Source organism: Equus quagga, chromosome 9 (genome assembly GCF_021613505.1).
Source record: "Equus quagga isolate Etosha38 chromosome 9, UCLA_HA_Equagga_1.0, whole genome shotgun sequence".
Taxonomy (NCBI): Eukaryota; Metazoa; Chordata; class Mammalia; order Perissodactyla; family Equidae; genus Equus; species Equus quagga.
The window spans coordinates 72,043,918-72,066,380 of NC_060275.1; the positions used below are offsets into that span (position 1 = coordinate 72,043,918).

The 22,463-nt window shown below is 40.7% G+C and overlaps 1 protein-coding gene across 2 annotated transcripts in view; it reads left to right on the forward strand.

Annotated features, from left to right (window-relative positions):
• ADAMTS6 (ADAM metallopeptidase with thrombospondin type 1 motif 6) overlaps positions 1-18,957 on the forward strand; it is a 315,103-nt gene extending 296,146 nt beyond the window's left edge. Inside the window, exons 23-25 of one of the 2 annotated variants that reach the window (XM_046670994.1) lie at positions 1,185-1,361; positions 4,046-4,202; positions 15,824-18,957. In XM_046670994.1, coding sequence (XP_046526950.1) covers positions 1,185-1,361; positions 4,046-4,202; positions 15,824-15,933 — 444 coding nt within the window. In that variant the 3' untranslated portion in view covers positions 15,934-18,957. Of the gene's footprint in view, positions 1-1,184; positions 1,362-4,045; positions 4,203-15,823 lie in introns of those variants that run through there. The other variant, XR_006890005.1, reaches the window with a different exon arrangement.
• Positions 18,958-22,463: the final 3,506 nt, after the last annotated feature.

Here is a 22,463-nt window from a genome sequence, read left to right on the forward strand (position 1 = left end):
ATTCTGCATCCTCTTTTTTGGTACTTAACCTGTGGTCACAAGTCTGTCTCCAACATAAAACTGTGAGCTCCTTGAGGGTAGAGACCATCTTATTTATTTTATTTTATTATTTTATTTTTTTATGCTTTATCTCCCCACATCCCCCCAGTATGTGGTTGTATATCTTAATTGCAGGTCCTTCTAGTTGTGGCATGTGGGACGCTGCCTCAACGTGGCCTGATGAGTGGTGCCATGTCCACGCACAGGATCCGAACTGGTGAAACCCTGGGCCACCACAGTGGAGCTCGCAAACTTAACCACTCGGCCACGGGGCGGCCCCTCTTATTTATTTTATACTCCCCTTCCCCCACTCTAGTGTAGTACCTGTAGGAAATCTGGAAATGTTTTTTGAGTGAAAGGTATAGAAACAGGGCTTCAAAATGTTGTGGATAAGGTCCTCACTTGACTGATAGGAAGTACAGACTTTAAAGAAGGGTTCAGACGTACAGGGGAGAAAGGTGGGGGACTTCAGTCGGCCACCAGACTAAACAAGTGCCTCTAGAAACAGAGCACTCCAATTAACCTGGAAGAGAGTTAAATAATAGACTTTGTAACATAGAAAGAGTCTTTTCTTCAGTATAAAGAACAGACTGGCTCAACTAAAGAGTAGTCAAATCCATTATGTTTAACTGATAGAGAAAGGTCTAGAGATTTTCTGCGCAATAAACCTTCACCTGTGACCGTGCATTCTTAGCCACCACATTGTAAGAATCAGCATCTCAATCAACCCCCAGCTTGCTTCACAAAGAAAAGTTCTCGCGGTCTACTAATAACATAAGAATTCTTTTCAGAAGACTGTACCCAGAAGCTAGAAAACCAAGAATTCCACATTCCAAAAATTAGCAGAATCTTGTCACAGCTGAATGTGGCCAAGGATAGGGAGGAATGGAGGAGTAAACCTACCTTCAATAAAAGAAGAAAATAAATTAGCCAAGAAAAGCAAACTTTGGATTTAGCTCTTAAAGACCTTAGGAAAAAAGATAAAAGTACTTCTGTTTAAAAACCTAAGAAATTTTCATATCTGAAAGATTTTGCCTAGAATTTAGTGTATAAGTATATTGAATACACATACATTAACTTTAAGACTTCCCTTAAATTTTCCTTTTTAAACTGTCCTTATTCATTAGCATTTGTTTTATTTCCAGTGCACTCCCAAATGCGGTCCAGGTTTCAAGCATCGGATTGTTCTGTGCAAGAGCAGTGACCTCGCTAAAACATTCCCAGCTGCACAATGTCCAGAGGAGAGCAAACCTCCTGTCCGCATCCGCTGCAGTTTGGGCCGTTGCCCTCCTCCTCGCTGGGTGACAGGAGACTGGGGCCAGGTAAGGCAGGTGGACTGTGGGCTCCTGCTGAAGAAGCAGCTTGAGACACTTGAGGCTCCTGATTGGGTCATTGTAAGGGCTCAAGAGATGAGTAACAGCACAGAAATCTAGGTCGGAGATACGTGTCTGAAATAATGCACAAACACCAGCAGCCACACAGATACACACTTAGCCATGTTTCTCCCATATCTACGCACTTCCCACTTCTACCTACTCCTTGCATCCTAACATGTTAACTTAGAATTAAAAGAGAAATAGTTGAGATGGCCAGAGATTTGAATAAGCTACGAAAACTTTGGATTATAAGCAAAACTCTCTCAACTAATTCAAAAACAAATCAGTTAACACCAGTGTCTTAATTTTCCCGCTTGCAGAGTAACTCCTCTCAACCTCACAAAAAAGATGTGGGGGTTTTAATTAGCTTGATAATGTGATTGACAATTTTTGAAATATTGCTTATTCTTCAATGGATGTATCTGATGGACACTATGAATTGGGAAGCAAGTATACAGGGCTTTTGGTATATATTTTTGTGTTAGACTTATTTCCATTTTATGTTCCAATTCCTATTTTTTCTCTCTTCTTTCTCACTTACTTTTAAATTGTGCTGTCTTGACGAAGGCCACTTTAAATCCTTTAAAAACAAATTGGCATATTTGGATAGAAGAAAAATTGAGTATTGTTCTTTTGAATGTCAAAAAGAAAATCTATTAAGTTTCATTAAAAAATAATGCTCCAGAAAGTAAATTCTAGATAATCAATGCCCTTTTCCTGTGGTTTTATAATTAACCTTGTAGCTAGTCATTTTCTAATATCTGAGACCCAAATAAATCATAATGGCATGTAACTACATTAGTATGATTCTTTTTGGGCTCTGAACCTGCCATTACTTATTAAAAATGGCATTTCATGGAAGTAGTTACCAAAATTTCTGGACAAAATTCAATATTGCTAGATTGTGTTAGTATCTACAGACCTCTTTTGTTACATTTGGGAGAGGGCAAAGATTTTCAGTCTACCTTAAGGCAAATAAATTTACTTGCTCTGTGCTCAGCCCTGTGGAGAGACAAAAGAAATATGATCATAAAGTAATTAACCTTTGCGTTTGTGTAACAATATTTAGTTTAATTTGCAAAGTACTCAAGTGGAATACACAAGTATGTAGTGCAGTATAAAATACAGTGTAAGAGTATTATGTGCAGTTAAACATTTCTCTGTAGAAGTGTAACAGTTTCATAATATATGATTGATATTATGCTATTAAAGAACAAGATATGCTGTCTTAATTTTTATTTAAACCAGGTAGGCATTTCCTTCCTTATATATTCTTTCTTTCAAGGCACTATTATATAAAGGTCAGTTGAAAGTTTTTGCATGTTAGTGATTTCACTAAATTTACAATTATCAATTTGAGATTATTCTTTTAAATATTGTCAAGTCTTTTTCTTTTCATCTGTATTTTCAATTCAGTTTCCTAAAATTGAGATTAACCAGTGAAAACATCTTTTCAAAGATGCTTTAATACATTTTTTTTTTTTTGCCTTTTTCTCCCCAAAGCCCCCTGGTACATAGTTGTATATTTTTTTGTGGGTCCTTCTAGTTGTGGCATGTGGAGGCTGCCTCAGCGTGGCCTGATGAGCGGTGCCATGTCCACGCCCAGGATCCCAACCAGCGAAACTCTGGGCCGCCGAAGTGGAGCGCGCGAACGTAACCACTTGGCCACGGGACCGGCACTGCTTTAATACATTTTTATGGTGCATTTATTTGTAACTCTGTATTTAGAAGCTTAAAAATAGACGTATTTATGAATATCCATGCGAATCCTGTCAGTGCTTTGAGAGTTTTTGCAAACAAATCCAAGAGGGCCTTGGTTTGTTTACCTTGTAAACATCATCCTCACTTGGCACCAGTTAGCTCCTCATCTTTTTGGTCCCAAATCTCACAGGCTTTCTGGTATTCTAGGGGGCAGGCCCAAAGAAGAGACCCAGCTTCCTTCTTCAGCTTGGATAGCTGATCAGTCCCAGCTGAAACTAAACCGCTCAGAGAGTAACTTCAATTCTGAAGTAACTAAATCCCTGATTACATGAAAAAGGAGAGGGACACATGCTAATTGGCTAATGCCAGACCACTTCTCAGGTTTTGTGTGGCTGACAATACCTTGGAAAATTCAAGGTACCTATTTAAGCTCTTTTTTTTTTTTCAAACTGGCCCCATCACCAGGCCCTACAGCAGTCATTGCTGTTATTCTGAACTAATATTTTGGTCAGATTCACAGCACTCCAATGGACCATCAGGTTGTTTGCCCACAAGCCTGTAATAAACAGAAAGCACCAGTGATGTCCCAGCCCTAGAATCTCTGATTATTCTACTTCATCGTGAGGATTTTCACACTATACTGTTAGGGTTCACCAGCACTGCTTGGAACTGTTGGAATAGTAGCCCAAGAAATTGCCATCTCTTGTCTTCTGGGAACTATGTTGCTTCCATTTCTAGGGTAACAACATGATCCTTGAGTTTCTAAACCAATTCTGCAGTAGAATGACCTAATCATACAGCTCTCCAACATGAACTACATCTGAGCTTTAAAAGCTAATGTATACAGTCTTTGAAATTATGTAGTATCTTTTTTACCTCCTGAAAATTGTTAAGATCAGTATTTTGTTTCTCTCTGTCTTTGGGTTTAGTGTTCTGCTCAGTGCGGCCTTGGACAGCAAATGCGGACTGTGCAATGTCTCTCCTACACTGGACAGGCATCTAGTGACTGTCCAGAAACTGTCCGGCCTCCATCGATGCAGCAGTGTGAAAGCAAATGTGACAGTACCCCCATTTCCAATACTGAAGGTGAGTTTTCCATGGAGAAGGGGCCTGTGGTCTCTAGTGACTTACCTATACTGGTTCCCAGGGTTTGAAGAGCCCCATAAAACGACCATTGTAGTATAGTTTGTAAAGAGCATTTGGGAAAGCTGAATACATGCTGGATATGTGATCAGGAAACCTGTGGTCTTCCCTGACTCTTCCACTGACTATATGACCTTGTTAAGTCACTGCATCTTTCTGGAGCTAAGTTGATTTATCCATACAATGAGAGATTGGAGTGGATAATCTCAAAGATCATGTCCAACCTAGCATTCTAGAAATATATATGATTTCTAATGAACCACACATAAAAGTGAAAACTTCTGTTTCTTTTTGGATGTAACAATGGATCTCTACCTTCGTGAAGATTAAAATTCATGCTCGTTATAAGACTGTAATGAAAGCGTGTGTTTGAAACTACTTGTGTTTCAAATGCTAATTTTCTCATTGTAGAAAAGTAGAAAAAGATAATTATATAGCTGTTTATAAAGGGAGACAAAGATCTTCGGGCTCTGACATTTTTCTTTCCTATATATTGGGAAATCCATTTATTAACAGCCAATGCCTAGCCAACACTAAATTTTCTTATATCTTATTTAAATACATGTACTTTGTTTATTCACTAACAAATGAATATGTTAGGCATTCATTTGAAATTTCCTGAATGCTACTATGTAAAAAGCACTATATCAGAAACCATGGGAATATGGAGACAAATATGGCGTAGTCAGTAAGTTCAGACTACCTTCTTATATGGAAATAGAGACATGATCAAATACATGCACATGAACACATGAAGCTGTGAATTTAAATTATGTAAGAAACTCAACTATAGGGTTCTGCTTAAAAAACAAAACAAAAATAAAGAACTATCCTGAATATAATTTGTTAGTATTTTTCAAATGAAAATTATATGCTTATGAACCTATTAAAAAGAGATCTATTCCTTTTGGCCAGATTTATCCATTTGAAGTGATTTTTTAAAAATTACATTCAAGGCCTAGCCTCGTGGCATAGTGGTTAAGTTCGCGCACTCCACTTCAGTGGCCCAGAGTTCACAGGTTTGGATCCTGGGCGTGGACTTAGACACTGCTCATCAAGCCATGCTGTGGTGGTGTCCCACATATAAAATAGAGGGAGACTGCCACAGATGTTAGCTCAGTGCCAATCTTCTTCACCAAAAAAAAAATTACATTCACTTTTTAGAAATGTTTCCATAGGAATTTATTTTAGGGAGTGCAATCATCTTGTATGACAGGATACAGCAATCTTGCATCTTTGCAAGTAGTCTGGTTTTTATATCTGAGCCTCAAAATGGTATACTTATTGTATGATGTTCTCTCTCAAAGAAATATAGCCTTGTCCTACTTTAATTCAAAATCACAGCTTTAATTTGCAAAACCTCTGGCTCTAATGCCATCTATTTCTTTTTTGTCCCTTTGGTAAAGGACATTCTGGAAATATAGCTTTCCTTCTCTTGAGAAGAGCTCAAAATCCATGACAAACAAAAGTACTTTTCTTAGCAAAACTCTCTCTTTTAAATGATCTAAATCAAAATATATGTTTTCTGTAAGATTGCAGCAAACAACTTTTATCCATTGTAAATTATTAGCAATCAATCATGTGTGTTTAGGGGTTTGTTTTTCTTTCAGAGTTGGAAGATAAAAGGTTGAGGTGGAAAAGAGGATATAACTATCATATTAAACTGCTGTATGTTAGGTATTATGTTAGGTTCTTTATTTTTATTATCCATCTTATATATAAGATGTATATCTCATATACAGAAAGGAATAGTGACTTGCCCAAATTACAAGACTAGGAACTAGTAGAGTCAGAACTTGAACCCAGATTTGGCAGAGCCCAAGGGCATGTCAGTTTCAACTACATTTTCATGTTGCTCTTAATTTACTCTTTAAAGTAGGCTATGAACTTTAGCATGAAAACAGAGCTTCTGGTTATGAAGTAGAGAAACTTCTGGCATGACCATCAGCCTGATTCAACAGATTAAGGCTTAATCATTGCTGAAAGAACTGGCTTTTTGACATGCCCACAACAATAAATATGTTAAAGTTATGTTTATGGCTTTATTTTAGGCCATTTTAGTAATTTCTCCAAAAGCTTTTCTTTGGTTGTTCATTATTTATACACAAGCTTTGCAGGTGAAGATGCAGTGCTGGTTTCAGAGTGAGTGGAATATCGTTTGCAACTGCACTTATTTCTGCCTTAAAGAAATTCTGTTAAAATGAATAGGTGTTAATCTGAGGTTTCTTGAATTATTTGGAGAAACACCTCATGGTCATTTAATCTGCTTGGTCAAATTACTTTTATTAATATTAATCTGAAGTAAGCAGTTAAGACAGTATTTTTAGCCTTCTCAGTATAGGAGAAAACTTTTAGGAAATTATTAATCCAACAAAGTATGACTAATCTTAGAATTGTTATTCCCTAAAACTGTTGACTCATTTAAAAGAAAGAGGATCAGTCTCTTTTACAAAATTAGATTTAAAGCATAAAGAGTATGTCTGTCATAACTTGTTTTGTGTTCTCTTTGGCTTCCCGATAGCATATATCGAACACATTTAAATACCTGAAACTATCTGTTCATTTCATCAGCAGCTAATTATTGAATGCTTGCTGTGGCCAGCCTCTGCCATTCATTATGGAAAATTCAAATACATTTATAACTTCCTAGTCTTACAGGGAAGATACTTTAAAAAAATAAATAAAGGAAGTTGGAAGGTGTTATGTGGAGCAGTCTACACAAGTGCTAAGACAACTCAGATGAAGGACCAATGACTTTAACCTTTTGGATCAAGGCAAGCTTCATAGACTAAGTGGTCTGTGAGCCAGCCATAATGTGTAGTTGGAACAACCCAGCATGTACTTGGGAAAAGTAGATGAAACAGTTGTGTTGAATCATAAGTTGTCATTCCTAGAGTTATGGAATGGGCAGATAACATGGTTTTCAAAAGAGAAGAGGCTGTTGCATGAAAGGATCGTGAGAGTAACCTGATATGGCTTCTGGGAATCAGATCAGGGAGAGAAGAAATGCTCTTACTAAGGGAAATTTGGGAGAAAAGTCCAGTAGTCGGGGAAACAGCATGTTCTGGTGAATGTACGAGGGCAGAAGAGGACCTACTTCTCCCCTGAAGAGTCAGAGTCTCTTGACTCATAGTGGGAGGCTACTGAGAACCTGGTTCAGCTCTACCGGAAAACGGAGTAGGACAAATAGAGATCTCTTAGGATCTAAAATAAAGTCTTTCAGGGAGGGCTCTATGGATGAAATGGGCCACTGATAGAATCTTGAGAATAGTTTTAACTACCAAAGTTTAAGAAATGGTTCCCCTTCTAACATTGATACACAAAGTTGAAAGGATTTTACAATGAATACCCACCATCTGGATCTAGCTTTAACAGTTTACTGAACTTGCTTTATCTCATATGAATCTATATGTGATGTTTTTTAAATAATGTGCTCCATTAATCCAACCATTAATTCATTAGCAAACATACCTACTGTTGACAGGCACTGAGACTATGAAAGGAATATGACAAGATCCCTGTCCTCAAAGGGAGCACAGTTTAGTAAGGGCAGCCACATGCAAACAAATAATTTTCACAATATGGGCAGGCAGTACCGTACGTAACAGGGGTAGAAAGAAGCTAGCATGAGTCCACAGAGGAGTACCCACAGAGGAGTGTCCGTGATTACCCACAGAGGAAGGGGTAATCAGCAGAAGCATGATGGAAAATGCAGGCTTGAGTGGGGCACTGGAAGGTATGAAACTGTGAAGTAGACATTGAGATGCTGGGCATTCCTAGCAGGGGACGTCATGGGGCGTGGAGGCAATCCAGTATGGCTGCAGTGGGTTGGCAGATGAGCAGGCAGTGGAGATGAGGCTACAAACAGACAGGGACTTGGTTTTGGAGGGTCCTGTATGCAGTAGAAAGAGGTTAGGGCTCTATCTACAAGTTCTAGGGAACAAGTGAAGGAAACTGGGGACTGACATGCTTAGGATGGCAAAAGTGTAAAGGGGCAGAGGGAGGGCAGCCTTGTGTGGGAAAAGAGTTAGAAAGTTGTTCTAAGAGTCCAGGCTAGAGATGATAAAGGCTTGAACTAAGGCAGATATAGTAGGGATCAAAAGGTGGGTAATGAATTGGAAAAAAAGAATAAAATGGAAAGGAGATAAAAAGAACCTGATGAACAGTTAGACAAGGGGATGAGAGATACAGAGTGGTTCAGTGACTCCCAAGTTTCAGATTTAGGTGACTGGGTACCATTAATCAAGATAAGGAATTTAGGCATCTATAGGGAAATTAAGTGCTTTAGTCAGCAAAAGCCATAATAACATAATGGAATTTGAATAAGATTTTTAAAAATAAAAATAAAATAAACAATGGAGAGAGATCTAAGAAATGGAAGGAGGGTAAGGCAACAGAGGTTAGTAAGAGAAGGAAAATCAGAAGTGGAGCATCAAGAAATTAAAAGTTAATAGTGCGAGGGAAATAGGAGGAGGAAGAAGGGAGGTCCAATTTGCCGTGTTCAACATCTGCTTTAGTTTTTTATTCCTGAAAACCTTCAGCTAAGAGTTAAAGCATTATATGCTTGATCTTGACAGACTGCCACTGATGAGGGTAACACCACGTTGCTGCTGAGAGTGAATTATAGTCATACTGGGTATCACGACATTTGAAATACTACTCAGAGGAATTTTTTAAAGTACATCTGGCAGCTGAGACTAGCCTACTCCAGCTCACCTGAAATTCTATCCCAAATGCCATTTTATTCATCTTTATGCAGTTTCAAGTTCCCTTGTAGTTTATATGGTGAGTCTTTTCAGCTTCTCAATAGCACAAGGCACTCTGTCATCTAGTATTTATTGCTGCCAGGTAATGATTCATGGTGTGCCATGAGCTGGTAACCGAGCCAGGGAAGGTGTGGTTAGTGCACATTGGTTTAGCAGCCAGGCTGTCTGACAGTGGGTCTCCATCTCCCTCTAGAAAATGACTCTGAGAAAGCCTGAGCAGCTCCAGAAATCTCATAAGATCTCTGAAACTAAACAGCTACTAAATTTGGGTTTTTAAAGTGGCATCTAATGTATTAAAATCAGTGAAAGGAACAGAGAAGGTCATTTGAAGACTTTGATTTCAAGGAGATGAGGAAGACCAGTTTTTCTTTGCCATTTTAAAGAGCTCATAATCCATATTAGCATTCAGGTTCACATTCCTGGCTGCCTATTTTTGAGGGAACCCTGGATTGACGTTGGGATTATATACCTTGAGGTTGAGTGTGGGTAGCATCCAGGGAGTAAGACTGGGTAAGAAGAAACTGAGGAAGCAAAGAGAGAAAGGAATGCTTAGTCTATGGTAAGATGAAATCAGAATTAAGTTTCATAGTTGATATCACCTTGCTTTGAGGATAAAAAGTTGGTGGACTGCTCCCATTGCAATGAATAATGTCAAGTTCCCAAGTGAAATTTGTTTCATCCTTTTCCAGTCTGAATATGTAAAATATCAAGGGGTCAAGTACAATTTTATCAGGAAAAGTATGCTGAGTTCACATCCCCCTCCCCCAACTCTTGCCACACACATGCACATGCACAGACTTTGTCATCTCACTTCTCACCAGGCTCTGCATCTCCATGGGCAGTTTGACAGAGGTGCAGCTGGTTGTACTTTTGAAATCCAAAAGCTAGACCCTTAGGTGCTTAAGTCATAACTCTCTACTTACTGTGTTCTTCCTCTGAATTTCATAAAGAACTTACAGGCCCTGAGGGCATGCGCTCTCCAAAGAAAGATGCTGAATGGTCCAACCTGGTCATGGAAGGATATATCCCTGTGTAGCCCAACTCCCTCCAATAATACAATTTAGCCAGGCTTTGCAACATTTCATGACATAAATACAAGAGCACTGCATTTCAGGGGTTGCTCTTGGACTCCTTGGACCAATTCAAGCCTTCAAAGTCACAATGAATCTGAATCCAGTTGCATCCTAAATTCATAAGCCTCTGTTCAGTATATTTTGAAATTACGTCTTTTAGGTCAGGGCTTTGAAAAATTAATATCAAGCACCTGGGGAAAAAGGCATTGGCACGTCAATGATAAGTAGATTCATGTGTTGCCTATGAAACAGGTTGTCTTATTTTATCATCCAACTCTATCAAAACCCAGAATACCAGTGAGACCCACTCCAGCATACCCGGCAAGTTACTTAAGATTCTAATAATGTGTCTGGATCACATTGCAGAGCCCAGGGGCTGGCTTCCAGCACTTGGTATATTCCAAGACTCCCTGAGAAGAATTTAGGAATACTCCATAAATTGTCCTTCCCACCAAAGTCTCTGGCTTTGGGTAAAGTGAAACTTGTTATCAGGGGAGTGGGGAGGGAAATGTAAAAAAAGGAGAGACTAGTTAGGGCCACAAACTATTTCCTAGAAACCACACAATAAGGACCTCTCACCCTTCCAATAGCCTCATAAGAAAAAAGAGAATGAATGTCTTGTCATTCTCCTCCCAGGGGAGTACTTAGCTGGTACATGATGATAGCAGAAGAGAAAATCAGACTCCTTCATCTTGAAATCCTTGACCCTACTGGCTCAGATTCCATTACTTAAAAAGCATTAGATACAAGTGTATCTGTCTGAAGAAAATATGATAATAAAGACCAAAACCTTCAGAATAGATCAGTTACAGAGTGAATATATTAAAAAAAGATTCTACTTAAACTAAAGGTTCCTTTCAATAAATCTCCTAGCATAATTGTTTATTTACAGATTATGTATTACTTGGGTAAAGAGAAACTTTTATTTTTTTAGATATTTTAGACATTGGCTAGAAATCAATGCCAACTAAAGATCACTCAGAAATTTAAACAGAACATTTCTGTTATGATTTTAATTTTAGTGGGAAAATGTGATTTAATTTACGCACAAATTTTTCAGAATGATTTTATCACAAATGGAAGCTATACTGTGTATTGGCTCAAGGGTGGGATTGAAAAGACTATTTCAGCAGGCTTTGAGGATAAGGCAGACTAATGAATGCTAAGTGTCATACTTAATGCCTAACTACATCAGTAAAATGTCAGTGAGTCAGTCCAAGAGCTCAACAAGTCATCCTCTCTAGCTAAGCTAAACAAGTGGCAGATGGGTTGAATGTACCAATAAAATTTAAAACTGATACTAATATTTTAAAGATTACATTTAGCTTTCTGTAAAAATGGGGCTTTAAAACTTCTTGGTGTGTCTAAAATCACCTTTCACTCATGTGATTTTACTAAATTTGAGGAAGGTATAGCTGAAGAAAAGTATTCAGGCCCACACCCTAGAACCCTCCTTTTAAAAAACATTTTCCCTTCTCTAAGGTGGCCGAGCAAACCTCCTGATAATAATGCCCAAGAGGTTGGCTTGTCATCAGTGGTATCTGCCAAGAATACAGAAGCATTGACAGGGAGAAACCTTTTCACATTTAGATGTCAACAGAGTGGATTTGGAGTTAGAAAAACCTGAGTTCTGGTCCCAGTTCTCAGACAAACTAGCTGTGACCCAGCATGAGTTTCGTAACCTCTTTGAGCTTCAGTGTTGTTGTCTGTGTCAAGCTGACATTTTATATACTTAAAAGGATTAAATATATAAATATGTAAAACTGCCTAAGGCAGTGCCTGGCCTATAGGAGGCACTTGATAAATTATTTTTAATGTTATTGTTACTAGATTAAACTCTCACGGAGTTGAAAGGCTGAGAGAATGAAAGACCAGTCATGGTTGACCTTCTTTGGTGAATAATTTTCATCAATCTGAAGACTGAGTCTTCCAGTCTAGGCAGTCCCTGGAAGGCAAAACCAAGAAGTAGGAATGGAATCTTGCTCAGGGCTCCTCTTTCATGGGAGCCCCCTACACTCCAATTAGGCTGAGTGTCCTCATACAGCCTAAGAGTCTCCATTTTAATGTATCCTCAAGGCCCTTTGTCCGAGTCTTGGCAGCCCCCATCCCTGTATCTTCCCCTAGGTCCCTCCCCACTCCCAGCCCATCATAATTTACCTGCTCTGTTTAATATCTTTCTGTTAATTTGCTGATGTATGCCAATAGGTAACCCCTCCCGGGAGCCTATATACATTCTGAAGGACCCCAGAGAAATAATACATGACGCTTGTTCTCAGAGGCAGATGTGTTGGTGGTAATAGTGAAAGCTAATGAACTGAGTGCTCACTGGAGCAGGGCGCTGTGGCATGTGCTGCATAGGTACTACCTCACGTGAGCTTCCAACATCCTATGAGCAGGTCTCAGCACCTCTCCGCTTCACAGATGAAGAAACTGAAGTACAGAGAGGCTAGGTACCTTGGCTAAGGACAAACAAAAGCTGAGAGGAGGCAGCTTCAGAATCCAACCCCAGCCCATCTGACTCCATATCTCCCGCTGCTGACCACCGTGTTGTGCTGCTGGTGAAGGCAGGTCCTGGGACATTCATAAGCAGTCTCTACCTCCCAAAGCTTGGTCCTGCTCCCAGGACCCAAGAGGTTTCCTGTTCTCAATCAGCTTAGTCGCAATCAAGTTAGTTGGGAACTAACTTACAGAGATATTGGGAAGTTCAGAGAGGGACACCCTGGGAGCTGTCTTCCAGCCTACCCCTACGCTAGATGGTGCTCCTGGCCACAGGGCCGTGTGCTGGGCCTTTCTGTGCCCAGGAGAGTCTCCTCATTTCCAGCTCTTACCTAAGGAGCAGAATTCCTATTTATATTTGTAATAGTCTGAATGGGGAGATGGAGCGGTAGTTGAGAGGAGAAATAATTCACAAATACTTTATTCTATTCATTATTTATTATCTATTATTTAATCAGATTCCAAAGTCTCAATCTAAGGAAAAAAATCTATGAATTTGCTTGTATTTTGCTCATCCCAGAGTTTTCCTGATCCATCAACTCTTCCAAAAATGGAATAATGAATCTCCCAATAAAGTTCTACCCCAGAAATACTGACTTGTGTCCATAGGACATTTTCTCAGTAGTAATCTAAACATTGCATCCTCATCAAGAAATTCAGAGTGCAACTTACTGTCATCGGGTGGTAAGAGATAATAATAACTAATAGTGATAATAGTAATAGTAATTCAATATATTACACTTACCGAGTGCTAATAAACTTTCTGTGTGCTGCTCTAGGTGAGATCATAGGATACACATGTTCCCTGTGGGAGTGGGAACTCTCATCATCCTGATTTACAGATGAGGGAACTTAGGCACAGAGAGGTTAAGCGATTTGTTGAGAGTCATGAAGTTAGTGAGTGGTAAAGGTAGGATTAAAGCCCGGCAGTCTGGCTTCTAATTTTATTTCCTTGTGCTATTAAACCAACCGATCCTCCTCTATCTGTTATTATCCACCAAATCATTTTTATATGTTGGCAAAGAGGGCCAAAGCTGCAGTTTCTTTTGTACTTGAAGCAGTCCCCCGAAGCCCTGTGGCAGAGTATGAGAGCAGCGGTTTCTGCTGGTGGGCTGCCCCATTGGATGGTGATCTGGAATTAAAGATGAGTGATATTGTGTCAGCGCTTCTCACCATTTTTTTTTAAAGATTGGCCCTGAGCTAACATCTGCTGCTGATGTTTTCTTTATTTTCTTCTTCTTCTTCTCCCCAAAGTCCCCCGGTACATAGTTGTATATTCTAGTTTTAGGTCCTTCTAGTTGTGGCATGTGGGATGCCGCCTCAGCTTGACTTGATGAGTGGTGCCATGTCCACGCCCAGGATCCAAACTGGCGAAACCCTGGGCCTCTGAAGCAGAGCGCGCAAACTTAACCACTCGGCCACCGGGCCGGCCCCCCTCAGCATTTTAATAGTTGCATTGTCTTGACAATATATCTTTATTGGTAACACTGGTAAAAAAAAATTTTCCACAAAAATATTCTCAGTCTAAACTTTTTTTGGTTACTTTTTACTTGTCATGACAGAGAGGGAAAGAAAAAAATACCAGTGACCTCCAAATTAAAGTATGTGGAGATCTTTTCACCTCAAGTTCAAACTTGATTCACCAAATATCATCTGATTTCATTTTTTAGTACAAAGTTTAAAGAAATTTTTCCTATCTCCCCTACCTTTTTTCAGCCAAAACAAATTTATTGAGAATCCTAGTGTGGAAAGCTTCTATTCGAATCTCTATTATTCTCTTTGTAAATCAAATCTTGAGTGAGGGAGCTTGATGGTGGCAGAGCTTATGTTTTCAAAGGATTGAGGGTTCCAGTTTAAAATTTTAAGTCTTTCACTGAAAGAACCTTGAAAGTGAAATCAAAAAATTGTCACCTTATTTTTCAATAAGAAGACCTGGAGACTTTGCCATTTCTTTGCATTTAATTTTCCAAGGTTATCATATGGCTCATGTACCATGTACATTATCTCTTAGAACTTTAGTAGGTTTCTGAACCCATGAAAAAACAAGCAAATAAACAAGTAAACAACAATAGCAACAACAATGCTGTTCTACTCCACTGAACTTTACCTAGTGTTCTGCCTAATTCTAATTACTTTAAACAACTTACCCAGCATGCTTCAGTATAACCACCTGGAAAAATCAGGGTGGAACTTTGAATCTGGGAGGCATATGGAAATTTAATTACTAGGTTTACAAAGTATTTTAAAATCCCCAGATAAAAGTGATCAAAACCACAACCAGAGGAACCTACAGCTAGAATATACAACTGTGTACTGGGGGGCTTTGGGGAGAAGAAGAAAAAAAAAAAGTGATGAGAAGACTGGAGAAGAATATCATTATTAGCAGTACTGGGATTAGATGGGGGTATAGGGGGTTGCTGAGAATCAAAGGCTGTGTCCCTTTCTCTATGCTGTCCCCTCAGTACCATCTTCTGCAACCAGCCTCAAGGGGAGATGGAGAAAGAATCGTTTATTCATCTTCTGGCTGCAGGAACTGCAGACCTCAACTGTGGCAATTCTAGCACTGAGGAGAAAATACACATAGGAAAAAAAAGGCCATGTCTCACTTCCAAATTAAAAAAAGACATTTCTACATGTTTCCATAACCCACAGACTGCTGCCATTTGAGGCCAACCCCTCAAAGTTTTCCTCTTTGTCTAGTGTAGTTGCTGAATCTAGGCCACTGTCAGCAATCCTTTTCATTCACCCAGGCCCATCCCCAGGCTTCACAGATGCAGAGATTCTCTGGAGACATGTGTACTTTGGTATCAAACAATGCAACTCATGTTTGATTTTGGATAACCTTGCACTGCGGAATAAAATAACCCTTGAGAAAGAAGCAATAAAAGCGCTGTAAGAAAAATGACTCATGTTTCCAAGCTGTCTAAAGTGATCACTTATCCCAACAAATGGTAATTCTTTCAAGACACAGTGGGCATGCACCATACTTATAAAAGTCTGGGAGAAAAGCCTTGCAATCATTTTTTTAAAAATTTGTGTTAAAATATATCAAAAGAATGTTTCTGGTAGGCTGTACCAGACAGGGTGTGCTTAAAAACAAAAACAAAAACCACATGGATGAGAAAGCCAAGGTGGATTGGCGCAAGGGGGGGTCCCTGCTGAGCATCCAGGCTCATCGGCTTGTTTATGTGCCTCTAATTGTTTTCCATTTTCTGCCCCCATTTGTTAGAGTGCAAAGATGTGAACAAAGTGGCTTATTGCCCACTGGTGCTGAAGTTCAAGTTCTGCAGTCGAGCATACTTCAGACAGATGTGTTGTAAGACCTGCCAAGGACACTGACCCACGGAAAGCCAGAGAGAGAGCCCTGTCATTTCATCATGGAAATGCGTCCATCAAAGAGAGCCACCCAGAGGAAGAGGATTGATGTCCTTGCAGATGCATTACCCTGTGGAAAACGTAACCACTGGTCAGCCCTAGCTGACAGGATTTCAATATTATTTTAACTTCTGTGAAGTGGGATTTATTGATCCAAAGTGCTGGACACAGTATTAGGAGGGAATGCCAGATTGGAGAGAGCCAAACAGCACAGGGAGACTTGCTTACTGTGGACCGTTTGTGTTCTTTCGAGTAAATCCAATAGCCTGTTTACCTCCTTGGACCATTAAGATAATTTTTATTATGGACTTAGCAATGACACTGAATCCATTTGTATTTAAAACTGTTTAAAATGTAGCTGTTATGACTTGGTCAACTATGGAAGTAAAGAAGCTTCAGAAATCTTAAGTCATAGCTTAAAAATATTTACTATACTTTATCTCACTACAACCACACCACAATTTAAATTCTAAAAGGGGCTTTGAACTGTAATTTAAGGAGCAATTATAAATCAAGTGTAATGAAAGTTTGTATTATTTTTCTTCATTCCACTTAATTTCCTTAGGAATAATCCCCCTGTTCTGAACACTGCTGTGAGCCATCTATAAACTCTATTAACCGAACAACAATGAAGGACTTAGTTTCAAGCAGTGCGTCAGTTACTGCAGCTGCGCGAGTCTGTAACGCAGCACTAACAGGCTGGCCAGCTTGCCATTGTGCAAGTGAAGCTAAGATTTCCATTAAAACTTTAAGACAAAAACATTTCAATTTCACGCAGAAGCCAGACCTGGGGTATGGTAGAGACTGAGGTACCAGGCCCTTTGCCACCATCACACAGGATGCCTCAGCTCTTGTTTGAGTCACTCCAACTCACTTGTGTTTACATCCTCACCAGCCACAGAATGGCTGCTGCCCCATTGGATTGTTGTACGCGTGTTGAGTTTACTGAGATGATGCTATGCAAAAGATAGACTGGCTCAGTGACAACCAGGCAGATCCTTTTGCTGACAATTACGATGGGTTCCAGATGTCCCTTCTTTGATATGGCAGAAGGGCATTTATTTATATGAGAACAAGTGTGTGTGTGCGGGCGCTTTTGAGTGTGTGGGTAGATGAGTGTGCTTGCACATAAGTGTGCTCTGAGTTTAAAGCAGGCAAGGGATGACAACCAAAGAAGAACAACTCATGAAGACTAGAGATCATAAAGCATAATCTTAACAGTCACTCAACCAAGTATTTTGTATTTTTTACGGATACTCTGAATGGCAATTAAATGTGAAACCCAGTTTCTCGGGCAAGTCAAATTCTAGAATCAAATCTACCTAAATTAAATTGGCTAGCTCATATTTTCCCTATCCACAAGTTTCACATCATGCTCACCAAGAAATTCGACAGTGAGATTGAAAAAAAAGAAAGAAGAGAGTACTTGTTTATATTAATATTGTGTACTTGAACACTTGGAGCCGGGAGCAGGTTCTTGATGGCTGTGCTTTTTGTCCTACACATTGTACACCACGCTACACCGACACCTCAAACTCAGACCAAATGGCTACTTTGTAAAGATAGTACTTGCAGTTTAAAGAGCATGTCTGACTTAAATCCATCACTGTGCTCTGAAACTACTTGTCAGGTGTGTCACATATACCATGACCTGATGTGATGATTAAGTTTTTTCAGAAAGGAAAGAGACTCACAGACTTTAAAAGCCAATCTGAACTTCAAGTTTGCTCTGGACAGTCGGCACAGGATGTTCTTCTGCACGCTTAGTCATGGTCGTCTGTATCTCATCACCTACTTTCTCTCTCAACCCCACAGCTCATGTCCCTGAGCTTTCGAGAGAGACCTATTGACGATACACGACTGTAGGTGCCAAGGCTGCTATTTATGCTGCTCTTAGAAGACCAGCCCAGCTGCACCATAACCATTCGGTGAAGGAAGGCAGCCCATGGCAGCGCGGCCCCAGCACTGAATTCCTCTGGTCCTTTGCAAAGAGCAGTTAACTTGGTGCTAATGTGCCCTGGTGAAATAAAATAAATAAAAGATGGGTGGTTTCTGTGGCATTTTAGGCATAGCTTTGCTATCGGGATCTGCTTTTCTCCAACATAAATATCAGCTCATGTTTTTATTTCAAAAAGATTTCATACGTTACTGACAAGACTATTTTTCACCTTGCCTGGAAACTAACATTGTGAGGGCCATCCCCCTGGACCCCATGTAGCAGCCCCTTGGTGCTGGAAGCGGGGGCAGCTAGTGTTCCCTCTGGGGTGTGCACCAGTACCAAGGCCAGGAGGCACAGAGCTCCTGGGGGCAGCATCAGATTACCATTCTAGAAGGAACCAACACAGAATGTAACAGGACTAAATATTTTCAATAGGCGCTGAATTTAAACCTGAGTGGGGAAAAAAGTCATATTCCACAGCGCATCACAAAACCGTTGCCACTCTGTAGTCAACCATGTGGCTACATGATGCTCTATTCCTAAAGAATAACAATAGGGTTGTCAGGGGAGGCTGAGCCACCATGACAGGCCCCGCAAAAGTAGTGAACTTTATAGACTACTTAGGGAACCCCAAGGAGACTGGCACCCCATGGCTGAGAACAGTATCTGCCACTTGCATCAAGGCCGACCAAAAGGGGAAGGTAAACGTACCCCAGTAATTAACCCCTTGAGATACATATGACTCCCCAAGCAGTCCATTTCATTAGGAATTTTTTATTTGAGTGAATGTCACGTAGGTATCCTTAATAATACAGAACGAAATTACCTTTGTATTATTGTGATTAGTTGTTGCTTATTATTTTATACTCAGTATTAATGTGGTACACTGTTACTTTTTTTCCTTTTGTAAATTATATTCTAATTTATTGCCATGTTTCCTAACACTTGTCCTACATTCATTCTCCTGCTTGTAATGAAAATGAAAAAGACATTGTAACACTTGATGGAGTGAAATTCCACACCAGGCACAGATCTTTTTTTAACATAGATAATTTAGTAAAAATAAAAATTCAGCTTGTAAGAATGATTCAGATGGAAGTTGTCTATTCCCTGAAAAGCTGGGGTTAAATTTGCAGTAGGAGGAATCTATCCCTTGGAATACCACACTACGTTATCCAAATTATCTAGGTAGTGTCCGGGATTGAGATAATTTGTTGCATCCTTTTTACCCTCCTCTGAGACTGCATCTACCTATTTGTGAGTGTTTGAGTAACATCTAAATGCATGGACTTCGATATTTCTGGTGGGGCTATATCCCCAGATGCCACCAGCCAGCTCTTCCAAGGCTAGAAAAGAAGTCCAGATTGGTCGCTGCCACATACCATCGATCATTTGGCCCATAACCGTTTTGCCCCCTCCTTTTGCCTTCCATGTAAGCTCTTTATTGTAGAAGAGGATGCGAGATATTTCATTGTGGAAAGGGTGCTGAACAAAAGAATTTGTATTTGAAGGATTTTTTCTACTCACATTCAACGGGGAGCATAGAAACATGATGGACATTCTTTTCTACCTTCAGACATTTCCTCGTAGGCTGCGCTAATGGTTCAGCCATTGCTGAGCTGGAGGATGCTATCATATGCAAAGGTAGCTCTGCAGTTTTTGAAACTCAACAGCTGATATGAAGGTGACCTTCCTGCATACTTAGCTATTTGAGTAGTTTCGTAATGACAACTTCGTCAACTACATAAGACGATGTGGAATGCACAATCATGGTTGTGCTTTAATCCACTTACCCCCGTGCCTCATACATACACATTCAATCTTATACATAGGAAGAAATCAGGTGAGATGGTTAGACATCTTGGGTAAGTATTTCTGCAAGATGGTTCTAGAAGCCAAAAGTGGCTGAAGTATTATAATGCTCAGTTAATAGAAGACCTTGGGACTAAACATTTTAACCTCCCACTGCATTCGGCAGGAGTTGGGGAGGGGGCAATACCAGCAAACAAGCTTGCCTTAGCTTAGATTCCTCAGACTCAAGTCCGTCTTTCCATCTACAGTAGTTTTCAAACTTCCAGTTAAATGCTTTTCTCCCCTTGAAATATCTAACGGGCATCATCCTGCTTAGGGTACTGACACCAGAGACAATCTGCCTCCACGGAGATCCTGCCAGTCTCCAGGGAGCACGAGGATCATCCTTAAGCCTTTTTGCTCCAAAAGGCCGGGTGATATTTTCTCAAGTAAATTAAGATGAAAGTTGGGTATTGATCTTGGTGACAAATGTGTGAATGTGTTTGGCTAGGATAAGATTCCTTACTTTTAAAAGAAGGGAAAAGAAATATAATTCAGGGAGAAAGAAAAGCTCACAGCCCAGGAGGACTGGAAAATTCTAAATAAGTGGTCACCGGAAAGAGAAAAGATCAGTCACTGAATAAAAAATGACAGATAAGCTGTGTTTGGAATTCTGTCTCATTCAGCTCATCAGAATGTGTGGAATAAACTAACATACGTTTTTAAAAAGAACAGCTGTTCACAATGGTTTTCTGCCTCAGAATTCAAAACCTCAAGCTGAAACTTATAAAGAAAATGGTCTTTTCTCCCATCTCTTTCTCAGAGGGTTATTTCTAGCATTCTTTGTCCCTCATTTCATCCACAGATGATATCCGAGGTCAGAAATGGAACAGTGGTTTGAGGGCTGGCTCCACTCTCGGGAGGAAACCAAGGTTATGCCCATATTGTCTCTTGGTCAATGGCTCTTCTTAGTCCCCTGAAAGCCTTGAGCTGCATAGGTGATGAAAGCTAATTCCACAGCAATGTCTTCACCAGAACAACACTGTGTGCTTACACAAGGGCCCAATAGTAACTTTTGTCCCGGGCTCCAGGGATTAGAGAGCCTGAATATTCCGGTTCACTTCAGGGCATGGAACATCATGCCTGACCAGTCAGAAGTCAGATTCCATTGCCCCAGACCTTAAGGCTTATGAAATTCAATCAAGAAGTCTCTTCTTGGATACCTTACCTTACAGAGAGGTTTCACGTGAGAGAGGGCAAGTTATTTCACCAGTTTCAGGCCTCCCAGAAGTTAGACTGCCTTCCTCAGGTCAGTGGCTCAACAATGAGTGGCTTCTACTAGCTCCAGGCCAATGTAATTCTTGGAGGGGCCTGATCTGTGTCCCCAGCAAGGGCAGTTGTGGAAAGCAGGCTACCTTATGGGCCCACAGAGCAGTATTTGTGAGATGAGGCCCCGAAATCTTAAGCCAAAGTGGCCTCAGGAAGTTCTAGTCCAAGCCGGGTGTGGCTTCTGTGTCTAGAGAGTGGCATCAGCCAGAGCCATTGATTTATACAACTGAGATTCGCTGAGGACCTGTTGTAACCAGGTTCTGTGTTAGGTACTTATATGCCCTCTCACTGAATGGGTTACAACAAAACAACCAGGGCAGTACTGTCAGTCCCCACTTACAGATGCCAAAACTGAGGCTCAGAGAGGTTAAGTTGCCAAAGGTCGCAGAACCAGTGAGGGGAGTGTCACCTCTTCAGCACATGGAAGAGAGCTGCCTGATCTGCATCTGGGACAGGGAAGTTGGGAAAGTCTCCTCTGCCTGAGAGAAACTGACTCATCAGCCAGAGGAAATGGAATCCTGTTTCCTGGGTAGCAGTGGGCCTGAGGCCTTGGGAGGGGCCTCAGGGGTCAGACAAGGGCTTCTGTCTTGGTAGGTGGTGGTGTTCACTATGAAAATTCCTGTGTCTGATGACAAAATTACAAGTGGAGACCCAGAGTGGTTTCTAAGCATGTAGTTAGTTTGTGGGAAGAGGAGGAAAAGGAAGGTCAGAGACATTTGAGGATGGACAGTGTCTGCAACGGCAGTTAGCAGCCAAACACAACGTGAAGGCTCCCACCTCCCAGGAAACATCCTGTTTTGAATCATAGAGCCTGTCCCTGTCTGACAGCCCTTCCACACCGTTTCCAGACATGCCAGATGGCCTCACTGACCTATTTCAACACAACTGAAGCAGAATGATTCCTGTTGGCTTCGGGGTAAGTTTTCAGAAAGAATGGTGGGTTTCTCTCTGTTTCAGTCAGGGCAAGACCACTGGGGCTTGAAAACTCGGGCCATCAGGTTGCTGCCAGTGAGCACATTCTTTGACCTTCTGTGGTGGGTCCACAGAGTGGAACCAGGTGTTCTTTCAGCCCATGCCAGAATGTATTGGCCACCCAACTGGCCACCTGCCTCCACCCCACTGACGGGGCTTTGGCTGGCCCTCAACCAGACAGCTGTGCTGGGAGCCACAGGTGGCCGCCCACGCTTGTGCCCAAGCCAGCAGCTGCATTGGCCTGACTCAGCCTGGCAGGATGGACCTCGTGTGCCTCTGCCTCTGCCCCAACTCCTCCCCCAGCCAGGTCACTCAAGGGGCTGGGGAGAAGGAAACCAAAACTTAACTACACTAGGAATTGTTTTTGTGGCCCAAAGGCAATCAAAAAGCATAGTGTTCTCTTCCCCTCCTTCAATAGAATCAATTTTGGTATTTTATTTTTAATCATGTAAATTAATCAGAT